The sequence below is a fragment of the Corvus hawaiiensis genome, chromosome 10 (assembly GCF_020740725.1).
Source record: "Corvus hawaiiensis isolate bCorHaw1 chromosome 10, bCorHaw1.pri.cur, whole genome shotgun sequence".
Lineage (NCBI taxonomy): Eukaryota > Metazoa > Chordata > Aves > Passeriformes > Corvidae > Corvus > Corvus hawaiiensis.
In genome coordinates, this window is record NC_063222.1 from 19,164,179 (window position 1) to 19,179,724 (window position 15,546).

Sequence of the window (15,546 nt, forward strand, 5' to 3'; positions counted from 1 at the left end):
GTCACCCATCTCCAAAGTGGCCCCTATGGGGGCTGTTTCAATCTCATCCTGGTATGTGGAGTGGGAGATGCAGGGGCGGCAATGAGGGCTTATGGGTGAGTCCCTATCCCTGGGACTGCAGAGCAATGTGGTTCTGTAGTTCCTGCCTTTCTGGAAAGTACTTTTCCACCTCCCTGGGAGCATCAGAAGGGGTTTGAACTCACTGCACATCTCTTGCCCCATGTGCCCTGACCCCCTCTATCCCTCAGCCCTGCTGCCCCCAAGCTCAGTAAGTGCAGGGCAGCTCCTTTCCCAAGTTTCCTGATGTGACCTGTGGAGCTTTGGTGTTATCCACAGCCAGTTTGAGCACCTTTGGGAGGCTCAGTCCTGCCACTGGCAGGGCCAGAGGGTGCACGAAAACTGAGGGATATGTTATAAAGGAGATTTGGCCATTACAGAAGGCAGAACTACTGAAGAAGAGACTTAAAGGTATCCAAAGGACAAATCCAGGTGACCCCAATTAAATCAGCAGTTGCAATGCACTAACCCTGCTCCTACTCTGGCTTCCCACCTCCTTCCTCCACTGCTTCCTTCACCTGCTTCTTGTCTGCCTGCTGGGGTCTAGTTCTCTCTTTCTTTACTAGACAAACAAAGCCAAGCCAGACCTTGCGTCCTGCCTGGGGTGAGTTGCAGACATTCCTCCAGGCGATGAAGGAGATGGGAACCCATCAGTCCTGATCTTGGGTGGCATGTTTCCCAACCAGAGGTATGGAGGGCTCAGGAGAAGACTGGAGAAACTGAAGGACGGATGGGGCAAGACCACATGTGTTGTGACACAGCAGATGGTATCTGCTGTGGAGAGAGATTGATTTTTAGCTCATTTATGGTAATAAATCTGTCACGCTCCCCTTTATCCCCCCTGAGCGTGGCTTGTGTCCTCTGGTCAAGTGCCCAGATGACTTCCAGTACCTGAGAGATGTCAAAAGGAGACAGACTCTGGCTTAATGTTGGGTGCTGCTGCTGCAATCGAGATATTTCCTAGGGTGCTCAGAGGCTCCAGAGCAAACTCGCAGACCCGCTTTGCCTTTGAGCACATCCTTGTGCCATGTGAGTCTCTCCTGAAGACAGCAGTAGGGAGGCAGAAGCAGAGCACCCCGCTGCCCTCCATCCCCCTGCCATGGCCTGCAACCTGAAATATTGTGAGAGGTGACGTTTGGGTTTGCAGGGGTGGCATTTCCATATGCAGGTCAGTTCACGCTGGGTGGGCTGCAGGAAGCGGATGGTGGAGGTGTCAGAGGAACTGTTCTGCTCCCATCCAGGGTTCCCCTTGTTGAGTCATCTCGGGGTGGCTCCAGCCCCTTGGCCAGTCACTCCTGATTAATACTGATGTAAACGAGCGCCGGGCGGGCCCTCAGTGCTCACTGAAACCACAGGCAGAGGAGCCAAAGCCTTCGTAAGCAGGGAGCTCCCGGCCAAGGAGCCATGTGGTGCTCTCACCTCGGCCGAGGTGCCGCAACACGTTCCAGCCTCCAAGTCGGGAAGCAGCTACCAGTTACTGCCCGGGGGAAGATGGTGAGATAATTCTGTGCTGTGCAAAAGCAAGCCAGGGCACCGGCCTGGGCTTGCTGCTACAGGACCCCAGGAAATGAGAGTGCAGGGGAAAAATCTGCTCAGGGACCTTTCCCTTTTAGAAAGCCCATGAGTTGCCATGGAGGGTCATGGAAGCAGCAGTGACACAATGGCTCCCTTCTGTTCAGCAGCCACGAGGATGGTGTGGATGGAAGATGGAGCCAAAGGTGAGACTGAAGCAGTCCAGCCCTTCCCTGGGAGGGATTGTGTTTGAGATCCTGCATGAGGCACCAGCTCGCTGTGATGTTCGCATGTGACCTCTTCCAAAGGGTGTGAAGGATGGGGACGCAGCTGGTCCCAGCCACTCGGGACCTGCTGCGTGCCCACAGGGCACTGGGAGGGAGACACAGATTTGCTGTACCTCTCATTTGTCTGGGCCAGTGATGGGGTAGAGCAAAAGAGGGCACAAACACAGGCCCTGTCTCATGGAGCAGACCAGACTCCCAAATCCCTGGCTGCTACCAGGAGAGCAGGGCTGAGAAATGCTCTGCTGATCTGCTGGGGATAGTGGCCCCTTGTGCAGCAGGGCCCCAGCTGGAGGCAGGAGGTGAGGGTGACAGAGGCATCCAGTCGTGAAGCCGTATCCTTCTTGCCATGCCTGATATCACTGCAAACCACAGGCCCCAGCGCTGGCAGTGGCACTAACAAACACCAAATCCTCTCCATTTGCTCCCCTGTCTGTGGAAGGACAGGGCACACTGAAGCCACTGCAGCTGGTGGTACCACCAGGTGCAGGGGGCAGCCTGGCCAAGCTCCCAGCTCAGCTTCATCCCCACTGGAGCAAAGAAGAGCAGAGACACAGCGTGACTCAGCAACATGGAGAGGAGCTGCTGCTCCCACCTGGCTGGCACAGGGAGGGGGACAGTGGGGCTGGAAGTCCCCAGGTCCTCCCACCTCATCCCTGCTTTCCACCATGCAGCAAGGGCAGCCTGAACAGATGGCACAGGTCAGCCCTGAACATCTGGGGATGAGCCACCATCCTGCCGTCACAGAGGAGGTGCCAACCACCTTGCTTTATCAGCAGCTGGGAGAGCAGGAGGAAGCAGGGGAGCACACATCCTCCCTCTGACCGGTTGATCCCGTGGGGCCATGCTACCCCTGGGGCCAGCTCCAGCAGAAACGGTGTTCCCCCTCTGTCTTTGGGTCCCGGGGGAGCAGCTGCTGTGTCACTGGTGGCCCTGCTCACCCAGAGGATGGCTGCTTGCTTCCTCTTGGCCAGCGTGGGGCAATTCCTCCCAGCCATGCCAGGGCAGAGCCGAGTCCTCGCTCTCCTCCTTGAGGTGGCCAGAGCTGCCAGGGTGGGGCATCAGTGCCAGCAGATCGTGGGCGGAGGCTGCTGGCTCTGCATGGTTCATGCAAACCAGACACTGCTTTTGCTGGTGGCATCCTGGCACTGGGGCAGATGTGACTGTCCTTGTGCAGGCAGGTCTTGCTTGCTGTCCTTGCTCCACAGCAAAAGCCCGATACTTTCTCAGGGGAGCTCCCTCGACCCACCCAAGGGCTGGAGCTGGAATGGTCTGGGCTTGCCACGGCTTCCTGGAAGCTCAGCAGCGCTGGCTGTGGGAATGGCTGAGGGGCCAGGTTGTGTTTAGGAGCCACAGGTGATGCTGTACCCTGGGCAGATGTGGCCTCATGGCCTTTAGAGGTGACTGACACCAGGCAATGTGGACATTGATCTGCAGCATGCAGGATGAGGAAGGACTATGGGGCTGGTGTCTTCCCCATTGTAAGTGAAGGGGCAGCATGGATGGCCTGCTCAGATGTTCCTGCCAAAATGAAGACTGAACAGAGCCTTTCCCCATCAGAGCCCTGCCTGGAGCTCAGGTCCCTTTGGACCCTTCCTCCACCTACCAAGGGGATGCTCCAGGCAGACAGCTCAAATGGGGGTGCCATGAGGCCAGTTTATTGCTTTCCGGGTTTTCTTCTGGTTGAAATTCTTCGGCAAATCCAGCCTGAGTTTGCAGGTAACATCAGCGTGACCAAACCACATATTCTCAGTCAGCCAGAGCCTGGGTCTGACTCTGCTATAAAGCCTTGTGAGAGGTCTGTGGTCACAGAAAGAGGGAATATAAGTACCAGCTCTTGACTCTGGTCTCATGCTTTAATGTCACCCTCTGGTCCGCATGCTCTGACTTATCCTGGAGGAGGTCAGGCCACTGCTGCTCCGCACCAAGGGTTGGTCACTCCTTGCATGCTGTCACATGGGTGGGCAGGGGATCAGCAGGTTTGCCTGCTGCCCAACTTCCAGCGCCGGGGTGGGCAGGGCTCAGGGAACAGGATCCCAAGGAGCTCAGGGAACAGGCTCCTGGAGCCTGCTCTTCTCTGCCGTGCAGGTGAGGCCACCTAGGTGTTGAAGGAGGTTTCCCCATGGGGCTTTTGGAGGTACAGGTGCCTGCAAAGCTGTGAGTTTCCTCGAGGACAACACCAGTCTCTGATCTTTACAGTATTAGATCAGCTAATCTGTGCTTTTTTCATCGATCTGGCTGCAAACTTTGGCTGAAGCTGGAGCGCTGGCCTTGAGCTGGAGCAATCCATCCCAGGAGGCTCCGCTGGCCCTGGCTGGAAGCGGGTGGCTGCCAGTAAACCCCGGGGATCACGGTGGCTGCAAAGCTGGCAGGCCGGGGACAGTCCGGGCTGGGTGGCAGTGATGCACCTCCTGCCTCCCACGTCCCCGCGATGCCTCAGCTCAGCCCGCGGTGGGCTCCCACCCTCACACGCTGTGCCTGGCCGGGGGGAGCCCAAGGCTGCCTGGAGGCTCCCCTTCCCCCGGGAGACCCGGGGGACCTCCCTGCAGTGCAGGGAGCGGCGCTGGGACACCCGAGTCCCCTCCTGGGATCCCTCCGCCCGCCCTGCTGTGGCGGGCGCGGAGTGAGCGCTTCGCGCTTCGCCCTTCTGGGCCCCGCCGCGGCCCGTAGGCGCCGCTGCCCCGGAAGCGGACGGGGCGCTGGGACATTCAAACGGAGCGGAGCGGCCGCGGCGCCGGTGAGCGGGGCGGGGGGCGGGAGCGGGACAGGGACCGGGACCAGGACCGGGTAGGGGAGGGGGGACAGCGGAGCCCGGCCCGGCGGCGCTCAGCCCCGGCCAGCCCGGTGGCAGCGCCGCCGCGACCGGGCCCCGCAGTTCTCTGTGCCGTCCGGCCGCTCCGGGCCCGGCAGGAGCGCGCTGGCGGCGCGGGCCGTGCTCCCGAGGGGCCGGGGGCGCCTGGCAGGAGAGGCGGCGGGCGGGGGGCTGCTCCTGGTGCCGAGGGTGCGGGGGTTCTGTGCTGCTGGAGCGGTGGCTGGGGAATTGGACACCGCGGGGGGCGTGTGATGAAGGCCAGCGGTGATCCTCAGAACCAGCCGGCTGGCAATAGCAGGGGTGGTGTTCATCCTGGGCCCAGCTCAGCGAGTGTCCTCCCTCTGCGCCTCCATCCTGGCATTTCACTCGTCTTCATAACCGTGCCCAGGCAGGGTGGATATACCTGTACCCACCTCTGCCTTCCCTCTGCTGGGAATATTTCAATTCCTAGTTGCCCGCAGAAGACTAATGAAGAAACTGTAATGCGTGGAGGATTGTAAGCCCCTGTCTTTTCCAGTGCTGCGGTTGCTGACTGCTAACGTGGTTAAAGTTGTAGAAATTATACTGAAGGCAAGCTGTGAATGTTTGTTCTTTACTGGTAAATAAAGATGGTAAATTCCTGTCTCCTGGAACCAAACCGTTGTTTGGAGGGTAGTCTCACTGGCTTTTATAAACGTTATCTGCTTCTGTTGAATTGGCAACAGGAGAAGGTGACGTTAAAAGAAAGCTCTTGTAGACCTACCCGTGTGTGTTTTGAAATAGCTCGGTAGCAGGTCAGTCTATTAGAAGAGTTTAGCTATTGGCCAGCACCAATGGAAAATCTTAGGAACAAGAATCACAAACCACATAAAAATTTTTTCCTATTTGCTCAGGGTTTTTTAATTTTTGCTTTGCATTGTGAAGCCTGCTCACATCCGTGCTCAATTACTTAAGTAAATCGCGGTGCAACACACGTTGTTTCTCCGAAAGGGCCAGAGCAGGCACACTGGGGAGAAGCTTGCTCTGCAGCCCCTGCTCCCTGCTGGATAATGCCCCGTTCCCAGGCAGTGTGTGGATGGAGGACACTGCCTGGGTGTTTATCCTCTGTGCAGTGGCAGTGAAAGGGAGAAGAGGGCTGAGTAAGGGCAAAGAAAAATTCCAGGCATGGTGGGAGAAGGGAAGCGAATATGAATTTTACTTTTGCTGATCTCTGTATTCTGTCCTGCCAACATGCCTGTGCTTAGAGAAGGGAAGGGAGAGGTTTAATGGGCAGTATCCTCTATTTAAACTTAGAGTCCAGTGCCTCACAGTTCTGGGATAGCAGAGATGATAGTGAGCCCTGAAATTCTTGATGTACCAGCTGGGGTGAAATTCAGCTGTTCAGCTTCAAATTTGTCCTGAAGTGAAATAGAAGCATTTTTATGAAAACACACAGAAGCCAGCAGTTGCCCTGGGCTCCATTATCAAGAAATTCTTGTATTCTTCTTTGATGTTACGTACAGCAAAAATCACTGCTATATCCTGTCTATACCTGTAATTTACCTCAAAGTAGCTGAGCACAATTTAGTAGATTGTTTTGCTCCAAAAGCTTAAAAGCTAAAGCAGCTGAAAAAGGATGGAAAGATGCTTGATCTGCTTAAGTTTCACACTTGTGCAGCAAAGGTGGAGGTGTGATACCATCTACAGAAACTGGTGCTTGATGGAGCTGTAGCCAGTGTGTCTCAGTAAGAATTAGGAGCTCTTGCAAGACAATTATTAGTTTACATCTGTTGCCCTGGGAGGGAGTTCATGGCTTAAAAGACAAGCTGAAATGGGTAGTTTTGGTGTTTGAAAGAACTGTCCTGACAATGGAGAAGTGTCAGTCACTGTGGGAGGGAGGTGACAGGCAGTGTTTGCTTTTGACAGCAACAGTGAAGCACTTCAGTAAGGATGCAGTTATTTTTAAGGACTCCAGGTTGGACACGACACATTTTGCTTCCGATAACCACTAAACTGATGTTTCTGGTACAGTCTTGTCAGTTGCTGCTTTAGTTTTCCTGCTTTTTCAAAGGCAAGGAAGAGCAGATTAAAGGAATCCTGTTTGTTTAGGGTGGGATAAAATCCCTGTTGTATGTGGCATGTGGGCAGGTACAGCTTATGGGCTGTGGTCACTTGAGGTCATGGACAGGGATTTGGTGCAGGGCAGATGTTGAGTACATTGTGAAACCCCTTCCCCACACTGGAGTGATTTACCAACCCAGAATTCCTGTTCTACAAAAATGTTACATTTTTGTGTCTTCTGGTGTAATCAATTATTTGACACTTTGTTTCAGGAAAATAAACCTTTTTTCCTCTGTGTCTGTTTATAACTCTCTGAAGTTTGGGCCTTTTACTGCGCTATGGATCAGCTGGGGCATGTAAGAAGTCCAGCTTCTGCCCAAGGTGCCAAGGAGGGACTGAGCAAGGTGGCTGCCCCCCAGAAGAGCGCGTACGCCAGGCTTGTGCAAAAGCACCACAGCGGCCGCTTCCAGTCCTACCTGAATCACATTGCACAGAAGATGCAGCTGGAAGAAGGCTTCTCCAATGACCCCAGCTTGGATCTGGACCCACCTCTGAGGAGAGGCCTGGTGAAGGATAATCCAGCCAGGAATGGGATAAACATGCACAGCTATTCACCAGTCAGAACATCTCACCTGGAACAGCCCCTGCCTGGATTTGAGAATGATAAACCCCAAACCTCTCTGAACAGATGTCCTCTTAAAAAAAATGCCATTGTTAGTCCAGAGGGAGACTTGGAGGTGGAGGAAGACTATTATGTGTATCAGCGTGGAGCTGTGTCTGACTTGTTGAATGTGGGTGACGCCCTTGGTGGGAGAACATCAAACAGCCTGAGACACCGAGGGGCTCTGCAGAAATCTTCTGGCTCTGATGAGAGAGAGGAGCAGGACATGTGGAGGAAGAAACAGAAGAAACGAGGCAGATGTCCTGCCAATACTGATACAGCAGCTGGACACTTGTTGACTGAACAGTTTGGTGAGGATGTGCTGGCAATGAATGCCAGAAAAAACAGTCACTTGTCTCCAGGTCAAGTGCAAGGTGAGTTCACTCTAATGAACTGTTTGGTCCATTTGCTACAATTACTGTGGAATTGAATGCAATGTGTTAGTCATGAGTGAGTTAAGAGGAGCCAGTTCTGCTCTGTCCAAGTTAGTCAGCCCTTGGTTATCTGTGGGTGGCTTTGTCCTGGTTTACAAGTAAGCCATGTGGCATGTGCAGATGCCTTCATGTGGAGCCAGCTTGGTGCTGGCAGGACCTAATTCCCTGGCCTAAACTCTGTGACTGTGGCTGTGCTGCTTCCAGGATCAGCTCAGAGCTAGAAGAGCCCAATTTCTGTGGTGTAGAGTCCAAATTAGTAAGACCACTGGATCTGAGCTGACTCAGGGCAGAGTCATGCTTTTCTTTGCATTTCTTCTTTGAGTCTGGAGTGCTGGTTTGCCTTTGGTCCAGGTAAATCCAATACTCAGGGGCTGAGATGTCTGTATAATAGCCAGTTCCTGATAGAGAGCATTGACTCCAGGAAACTTTGCTGTTAGTAACAAAGAGACCACATTTTGCAGTATTAAAGAGAATGTGCCTCTTAAATGTGATGTTCAAGGCAAAAAGCCTACTTAGGGACATAAGTAAAATTTTTATTAAAAGAGCCCCAGAACACAGCCTGAACAAAGAACCAAAACCAGACAGTTTAAATTTCATTTCTCAGTGTAATGGGTTAAAACTTTCTCTGAATCTTATTTATGCTGAAATACTTCAATAGCCTGATCTTATGAGCTACTACTGAAGGAACTCATAAATGTCATCATGTTAAATTCTCCATAACAAGTAGAAAAGAGATCGATTTCTCAGCTGGGTAAGATCAGCCTGAGGCCTATCACAACTCTTGAATTGAAAATCAAATAAATGTTTAGCTAAATCAGTCTTAAAAACTAAGTCCTAAGACTCAAGAAGGGCAAGTAATGTGTTTTTTTTCTGGGTTATTTTTGAGATGGTGGCAAATACATAATGTGCTAAAGTTGGTAAACTTCCATGAATTCTTGCAAGACTGATCACAGATAGAGATGTAATGGAGATTATGGTAAAATTTGTTGATGAGCTTGATTTTTGGGAGGCCTTTTTTTACATGGTTCATTGTAACACTATTTGTTGTGCTAGCCTGTCACAATAGACTTTGCTACCTTCAGCTTTTGAAGCGTAGGAAGAGCAGATGACAGATGAAGAGTCTCAAAGGCACACGGTTTACATCCAGGGAAATTATAGGTGCCTACATGGATAAAATAAAAATAGCCTGGCTTTCAAAAGCAAGCACCCCCAGTCACCTCCCACTCTGGTTGGAAGTGGGGTTGCACAACTGCTTTAAAAACTGGTTGTTTGTTTAGTGCAAACACCTAAAGCAGAAAATGTTGACCCTTGTGTTTGACTTCCCAGGTGGAAAACTCACACTGTGGAAAAGATTATTGGGAAGTTATTTGCTCAGCAGTGACACCTTGTCTCTTCTGCCCCCCTGCATGCCTCCCCAGCCACCTTCCTGTGTAGCTGCAATTGGTTACCCTCAAGAACGCTTGCAGGGTTGTGAAAACAGTTTCTTGGGGAGGAAAGAAATAGAAAAAAATAAATATGTCACTTGTTTCAGAGAAATGTCTTTTCTGCTGTTCAGTCTGAGTATATTTTAGGACTCTTGTTTAAGTGAAATGAAGATTTTGCAGTATGCAAGTGCTTAGGCATAAGAACTCACACATCACAGTATCAGATTAATATTTTCTCACTTCAAAGCTTGTATTTCTCTCTTGATGCTGATATAAGTCATTATTTTGCATAGGCAGGTGTCTGGTTTGATCAGTTTAAATCAAGGCTTGTGAAGCTGTGATGGCAAGAATTGCTTCTGTCAGAGCAGCGAGGCGTATCATCTTTTCAGGAGTGACATTTCCTCACAAATTAGCTCTCCTCAGACTGTTGTAGGCTTTCCAAAAAGGCTCTTTGAGCTAATCTCAAAGCCAAGCATCTCTCTTTATACCATTTCATTTCATTGTCCTCTTCTTAACAGCTCTTCAGCTCAGGCTTAGCCATGGTTGGGTTTGCAATGACCCTAAAACTGACAGAACTAAAACTGAAGGCAAATACAGTGATCTGTGAAAACCCATTGAGTGTCCAGGGACAGGCTGTAGGCAGCAAGGGACTGGTCCCTGTTAATGTCCTTTCAGTGGCAGAGTGATTCCTGTGGCCTTAGAGGAAAGCAGAGTGGTTTATGGAGCCCCAAGCAGGTATCTCTGAGCCCTGGAGCTCAGTTCTGCTGATGTGTTCCTGTCTGGAGTTCCATATAGTAACTGCTTTTCCTAACTATTGGAGGCTATGCAGTTGGGAGAGCTGAGTGTGAGCAGAACTCCATTGTCCCTTGTGTGGAACATGATATAGTCATGAGACTGCAGGTTGGATTCACTCTATGGCATCAGCACTCTTGGATTTGGGAAGACGAAGCTGCAGATAGAGGAATTCTGCAGATCGTCGCTCCCTTCCGTGGAGTTTTAACCTCTGCAAGGAGAATCGCCATAAAACCTCCTGCCCTAAGTTTCTTCCCAAACAAAACCCAATAAACCAGAAAATAATCCTAAAATGTCACTTTAAATTGTGCTGCTTAGAGTTTTTAATCTAACACGATTTTCCTCCTGGTGTTTTCCCTTAAACCTCCAATGCTCTAGATTCTTTGGGTGCTAAAATTTGGTTAAACTTCTTTAACAATTTAACAAAATTATCAAGTCCCTTGGGTTGTTTTCTGATTTAGATCAGAGGCTCTTAGGGTTTTTTCATTTCAGTCCTGAGTTAGTAATCAAAATCTTTTTTCAGACTGACTGAAGTTGCTGTCATAAAAGGGCTTAAAACCTCCTATTTCTTGAGGACAGAAGTGCTGACACTTTCTGCAGCATCTGTCTTTCACATGCTAGGAGTTGAGATTTTCATGGCTGCGATGTGGAACTTCAATACTTGTGATGCTTTGCATTGTCAATAAGTAGTTTAGACCAAGTGCTGTGTTTTATTTGGAACAGCAAGATTTCAGTTGTATTTTGAGTACATGCACTTGCCAGCCTGTTTTTTCAGGGAGAATTGCTGTGTGATAGCACATTCCCAAGCCTGCTGGAAAGCCTAGAAATCAGAGATCTGCAGAAAAGGACTGTCATCTAAACGTGGAATACCAACTCCCAGCCACACTTGATTTCAGAGGATCTTGGGAGCTGGAGTACCTGGGAATGAGGTGGCTTTGTTGATGTTGAAACTTGGGTGGAGCAGGATGCTGGTCAAGGCTGATTGCTCTGAAATAGGTTCAGATTTTGCAGGGCTGGATATATTGTCTCAGTCTGTATCTGCAGACAGCTTCCTTGGGAAGAACACTGCCAGATTCCCTCAGTATCCTTCTGAGGCTCCTCTCACTAAAAACCTCATAGGTTTATGATGTGATGGAGGTATCTTGCCCATCTGTCAGGGTCAGCGTGCCCCCTGAGGAGAAGCAGACAATTCCTGGGTAACAACATGCCTCATCTGAAACAGTGGAAGATTTCCACAGCCCTTTCTGATTTATCATCTGTCTGATGCTTGGCATTTATTTGCCCAGCCTGTGGTACTTAACCAACTTGGGCAGCTTCCACGGAGGAGTGGTGCTGGCAAGCAGGCTGGTGTTTAGCATCAGAGCTTTAAAAACAATTGTTGCTGTTGGATGGTGGTGTGCTTGTGGCTGCAGTCCTGACATTTAAAAGGTTCAGGATAGGTAAAGGAAATATCCTGGAATGGCTTTCCTGTGTGTTTGGTGGGCACAGCTGCTCAAGAAATATCAGCCTTAATAAGATGGCAAAATCTCAGGTATTTTGTCTTCCCATGGTACACTGCAGTATAATTGTGTGTTTGCCTTTGTTTCTCTGGGGGAACTTTGGAGGAAGAACCACAGCTTCTGCTTTTCCTTTCTTGTAATGCTAATTTGGGATAATGATACTTTTTAGTGGCAAGTCTTCCAATTCTTGTGTGGTGAAATTCAGTTCTGAAGAATGCTGTTATCTCCCTATATGGCACTAGTAAATATGAGCCAGCAATCTACTAAAGGCCACACAATCAGCTCAATAAATGGAGAATGTTGGTTGTTGTGGAAATCTTTAAAATGTAGCTAATCTTGCCAGGTTCAATGTAACGTTCCTTAGATGACGTTAATCATAGCAATAAGATATGGGAGAGGAGGGAAAACTGGATTTACTGTATGGCTCCATCTGAGAAACAGATGAAAAATAGAATGCTCCTTTCTTTAATCGTTTAGCAACGTCATCACACACATAAATTTCTCTTGCTTTTGATAGAAAAAAATGTTGCATTCCTGAATCTTGTGCAACTAATGTTTTTGGCAAACATGAGCTATAGTATGTGATTTAATATCTGATGTATCCTCTCTTGGGAAGATGAGATCTTGCCCTTGCAGGGGCTGTGTTTTTTATATGTGATCTAATAACTGTCTTCCGTGCCCTTCACCAGAGCCCTGAGCACACCGTGCTGCAGCAGGAGCCCTTGCACGTGGTAGCAGAGCTCTCACCTCTGAATGAAGGAGCTTCCTTCATCTACTAGTGCTCAGGTGAAAATGTTTCTTGGTGGAAATACCTGTTGCTGTTAACCTGCTATTTTTTTAAACTTTTTTTTTTCTACTCACTAAGCCCCATTATGTAGTGCAGGTAACTATGCCTGTCAGTGTCGTGTTGGTCCTAGGAAAATAATAGGCTGATAGAAGAACTGAATTGATTTTTAATTAATTTTAAATCTTTTCTTTCATGTGACTTGTCATCAGTTTATTTAACAAAGGTCCTGTTGAGCTCCTTCACTGTCAGTTTATGTGAGATCAGGGGTTTGATGCCAAACGTGTGAGTATGGATGTTAGTGTGTGAACTTAATTATCACAGCGCATGTGCAATGGTTTAAAACCTGTTTAGTCAAACTAATTAAATGCAGCAATAAATTTAGAATTTTTACCAACAGGTGTGTCTGGTTCTTGCAGTGTCATGTCCTGACCCTGTGCTGTTTTAATACTTCTGTCAGTCATCAGGGAGAAAATATATAAGTAGGATTGGAAAGGGTTTTTTTGATGACTTGGAGAGTATTGAATAATGGGGGTAGTTACTGGCAGCCATCTGGATCACTTGGTGGACTGTGAGCAGGCAAAACAAAATCCATTTATTGGATTGCCAGCATAGAGCCATGATGAGGAACCCAGTGTGGGAAGCAACAGCTTGGAAAAAAGTTCGGAGCTCTTGATGGATTAATCAGCTGAACATCCCCCTCCTGTGAAATGCGGCCAAAAGGGTAATGTATGAGCATGGGAACTGGAAGACAGACTCTGTGTGTCTTTGGCACAGTGGCAGCAGCAGCTTCTGGAGTGTTGCATCCTGTGGTGATGCCCTCAGTTTGAGGCGGATGGTGATGAATTGATGAATACTCAGAGGACGGCCACAGCGAAGATTAAAACGCTGGGATCGTGAGTGAGTGATTTGAGGAACCCTGCTTTGCTTCTCACAGAGATGCTTGGGGGAGGGGAGTTTTCAGTAAATTGCCTACATGGGGAACAGATGTTCAATAATAGGCTACTCAGTTGAGCAGATTATGATACAATGCATTTGAGGCTAAACAAATCCAGGCTTGAAATACAGCACATTAGCAGTGAGGGTGAATGACCATTGGAACAGTTTTACCAAGGCTTGTGCTGTCTGGGCTGTCACCAGCATGTTTATAAGCCCTGGTAACAATTTCCATCCCTGAAAAATGCTGTCATTCAAACAGGAATTAATTTGTAAAAGCCCTCTGTCTTCTGCTGTCCATGAGGTCAGTCAGCCCCCACACCCTGGTCAGGTCTGGCCTGTTGTTCAGGTAATGACCAAGTGTCTCCACCATGGACATCCAGGTAGGTAGGACAGGTACTTTGCAGCTGAATTCTGTGGCTCTTGTGGTTTCTCTCTAGCTTGTGGCTGCTGGGCACTTTCTCTGCTGCCTTCCTCTACAACTCTGCTCCCGCCCCTCCTATCCCAAGCGCTGCTGCCCATCTTTTGCCCTCCCACCCCAACCCCCTGCTAACCAGCTCCATGAAATGCTGTGGGGTGCATGTCCCGAACTCCCTCTTGTGGGGAAAGCCAAGCTATGGAGAGTTGAGAGTTGAGACTTGGCTGGGGCAGGGTGGAAAACAAAATGTTGTGATCTATTGCATAAAATAATGTCTTCTGTGACAAAAATAAAGATTTCCAGGGTGCTGAAGGAAAACATTAACACTAGCAGCTGCAGCCCACAGATGTATGGAGCATGTCCTGCCTTGGAGAATATTCTAGGCTCTCTGCAGATAAAAGCCAGCAGCCAAAATGTGTTTTTATTCAGAATGTATATTTTTAGGCATTTTCCCCCACACTACTAGGGATTGTGATTTATGTACCTACTGCACTGAATGGACAGTATGGGGAATGGTTCATCAGCAGAAGAATGGACTCAGCAGCACCTTGGGATACCTCAGGATATGTAGGAGAAGGCAGTTCTTTGATTCTTCAACTGTTAATGTCTTTTAGTGTGTTAGCACCTCCTGTCAGGTATTTTGCTTTTCAAAGCCTCTTGGCTTCTTCTGATCTTTCAGCAACTTGCTTCTCTCAAACTACTGAAGCCCAGAAAAATCAAAGACAGAACGTCCACAATATTGTGTTTTTAAAGTGTTTTTCTTGAAGTCTTGAAGAAGCCTTTTCACAGTGTAGTTGCTAGATAAAACAAAGAGCAAAAGGTATTGTGGAAGATGTTTAGGGAAGATGGAAGGATGAGGGGGAGTGGAAGCAGCCCTGACCCACATCCCCAGGCAGGAGTGGAAGCCTGGAGGAGTGCAGTCATCAGGCGGAGTAGGTAGTGAGGAGGTCACAAGCAGGGTGGAGCAGGTTCACAGAGAGTCCTGAAAACCAAAAGAGATGTACCCCCTCCCTGACAACACCACTGCTGCTGCACGCAGCTGGAGCACAGTAACTATTTTGATAAACTTTTAGTCTATTGCTACTAAATGAGTTTCGTCACCAGCCCTTCGTTCAGAGCCTGGAATGGTATCTTTGGCTCTCGCACTCCTGTAGTATTCCTACAACACAAACCCTGCTGAGGAATTGAATAAAACTGCAATTACTGTCTGAGTTACTGAAGTCAAAACCCTGCAAGCATGAGGATGCTTGGAAGTGTTTTGGAAGTGGAAGCATGGTGTCGTGAGCACATGATCTTGGCGGTCAGGAGCAGTTTCCACAGCATTGTTTTCCGCAGCAGAAAGAATCCATTGTGCGTTTTTCTTCATTTCAGTTTTTCAAAGCCTAGGCCCTTTCCAAAAGCCAAAGTCAGCAAGAACATTTTCCCTAGTTCCATATTGAAATCTGGGGACATGCAGCACAAGAGTTTTTAGTAAGTATGTACAGCTTAAAGCAAAAGAGCAGTGGCAACATCTGCCTTCCACCATATGCGTGCTTCCCACCTCATTTTTGTGAGTCTGGAAATGAGCATCTGTCTCTACTCCCAACTTTCCTTAATATCCATGGACATGCCACTCTTTGGCTACCTCCATTCCTAAGTAGGAGTGTTTCTTCCTCCGTGTTTCAATCTAAGAATGTTGAATGTCTGAATCTTTTATGATCAGCTGCAGTGGCACAGTCACCTCCAAAGGCAGCTCATGGCCCTAAGAACTCCCTCACAAACCATGACAGCCTGTGTTTTCCCACCTGGAGTCACTGGCTGGGGGTAGGCTGCCTGCCTGCAGCCGCCTTGTTCCCCGTGTGGTAAGGATTCCCTTTGTAGTTTTTCTGTTGGATGTTCAACTCTTCTGTGCAGATTTTGGCAGACTTTCTGCCA

The 15,546-nt window shown here is 49.0% G+C and overlaps 1 protein-coding gene across 1 annotated transcript in view; it reads left to right on the top strand.

The window, feature by feature from the left end:
- The first annotated feature begins 4,488 nt into the window (after positions 1-4,488).
- The window catches only part of DIS3L2 (DIS3 like 3'-5' exoribonuclease 2), a 184,724-nt gene continuing 173,666 nt past the window's right edge, over positions 4,489-15,546 (top strand). Inside the window, 2 exon segments of the mRNA XM_048314282.1 lie at positions 4,489-4,590; positions 7,003-7,719. Coding sequence (XP_048170239.1) covers positions 7,023-7,719 — 697 coding nt within the window. The 5' untranslated portion in view covers positions 4,489-4,590; positions 7,003-7,022.